This window comes from Eubalaena glacialis, chromosome 7 (genome assembly GCF_028564815.1).
Source record: "Eubalaena glacialis isolate mEubGla1 chromosome 7, mEubGla1.1.hap2.+ XY, whole genome shotgun sequence".
NCBI lineage: Eukaryota > Metazoa > Chordata > Mammalia > Artiodactyla > Balaenidae > Eubalaena > Eubalaena glacialis.
This window is the reverse complement of record NC_083722.1, coordinates 22,819,489-22,821,466: the sequence shown is the minus strand read 5'-3', so window position 1 is coordinate 22,821,466 and position 1,978 is coordinate 22,819,489. Positions and strand designations below refer to the sequence as shown.

At 38.8% G+C, this 1,978-nt stretch overlaps 1 protein-coding gene across 1 annotated transcript; it reads right to left on the bottom strand.

Annotated features, from left to right (window-relative positions):
* Positions 1-602: 602 nt before the first annotated feature.
* On the bottom strand, positions 603-1,550 carry LOC133094361 (olfactory receptor 12D1). Its single transcript, XM_061194901.1, has one exon. It carries the CDS (start codon positions 1,527-1,529, stop codon positions 603-605), a length of 927 nt encoding a protein of 308 aa, XP_061050884.1. The 5' UTR covers positions 1,530-1,550.
* Positions 1,551-1,978: the final 428 nt, after the last annotated feature.

The window sequence follows — 1,978 nt, the reverse complement described above, 5'->3', positions numbered from 1 at the left end:
GACTTTATCTCTGTTAATTAGTCCTCAAATCATTACTTGTTTTAATTACTTACTTGCTTCCCTGCTTGGAGAAAAAGAAATCATGACATACTACTTAAAAATTTTCTTTAACTCATATGTGAGTTAACATTTACTTTTCCAGTTGAGTAACCATGGCCCTAAATTCAAATCCTTAAAATATAACAGCATAATAATTTTATTGTTCACATTATAATATGTTAACTTACAGGGAACACACAGATAAAAGGCCTAAATACTATCCAACTACACAATGTATAGGTAATTGAGGCAAATTTGTATATCTGATGTTTCAAGATCACAAAAGAATACCTAACAAATCAGTTTTATCAACTGATATCCCCCAAACAAATTCAACATTAAGATTCCATGGAGAGTGTCCTATTTGTTCAAGTTCCCCTTATATTACCTAAGAATGCATTGTTTAACACATCTAGACTGGACTTTCCCATTTACTTTTCCTTTATACAGTTCCCTCTGTTTTACAAATAGTGAACAATATGAGACGCAGTATAATTTCACATCTCAACTTTCTCATTGCCTTTTTAGTTATGCCTCAGAAGAGTTCTCTAGATTTCTTCAGGTCAGAGCCTCCTTCCGATCACCCTCCTCAAGGCCCCCTTTACTGCCTTGTTCCTCAAAGTATAGATCAGTGGATTTAGTACGGGAGTGACCACACTGTACATAACGGCAATGATCCAGTCCTGGGCCATGGAGCTACCTGAGGCAGGATGAATATAAGTGAAAACAACAGGAGCATAGAAAAGAACAACTACCATGAAGTGGGAGGCACAAGTGGACAGTGCTTTATGAAACATGCTGCAAGAATGCGTCTTGAAGAAAAGATAGATAATAATGTAGAAATAGGAGAGAAGTGTTAGAAAGAATGGGCCCATGGCAATGGTCCCCGTGACAGTATTGAGCAGCCACTGGTTGAGCTCAATGTTCCCACAGGCCAACGCCAGCAATGGCTTAACATCACAGAAGAAATGATGGATATGATTGGATCCACAGAAGTTTAAGCGAGAGGTCATTATTGAGTGCAGCAGGGCATGGAAAAAACCAATGATCCAGATAGTGATAACCATCTGGGTACAGACCTGATGATTCATGATAAGAGTGTAACGAAGTGGTTTGCAGATAGCCACAAAGCGGTCAAAGGCCATCACGGGCAACAACATGGCCTCTGTGCTGCCCAGGAAGTGGAAGAAATGAAGCTGGATTATGCATCCCAAGAAAGAAATTGCTTTGTGTGTAGAGAGGAAGTTCTCCAGCATCTTTGGCAGTGTCACCGTGGAGTAGCAGATATCTAGACATGACAGGTTTCCCAGAAAGAAATACATAGGAGAATGGAGTCTTGGATCAGAGATGACAATCATCAGGATGGCTCCATTCCCAACCACACTGACGAAGTAAATTGTAAGAAAAACAACAAAGAGAAAAGGCTGCAGTTCCTGGATGTCTATCATTCCCAGGAGAAGAAATTCAGTGATTGAAGTTTGGTTCAGCATCACTTTAAAAAAAAGGCAAAATAATATGTGGAACACTATTTTTAATGAGAACCAGTCCTTCCAGCCCAGGATTTCTTGCCAAGACAAAAATGTTTTAAGGAATAGTGCTGCTGTTCTCTACAATCCCAATCTCAGAGGTGGTGCTGTATTTGGGCCATTAGATAGTTAAAATATTAAGGCTACCTGTCTCTTATGGACCATAAGTCAATCATTTTTTTCTTTACCAGATTAGTCATTAATGTTTTTCTTTCTCCCAGTAATTTAGAAGACATTGCAGCCTCCTATGTTCTCTGGCTGTGAACTTCTACATTCTGGTAAAACTTTCCTTTCATCTTCCTAAGTTAACTCTAACAGGAGGCAACTTTTTAAGTAGTCCAACCACACTGCTATCTCTAGACCTAACAAGCCATCTTAAGGATTTTAACTTTAGAAAAATAGACAGGGATAAA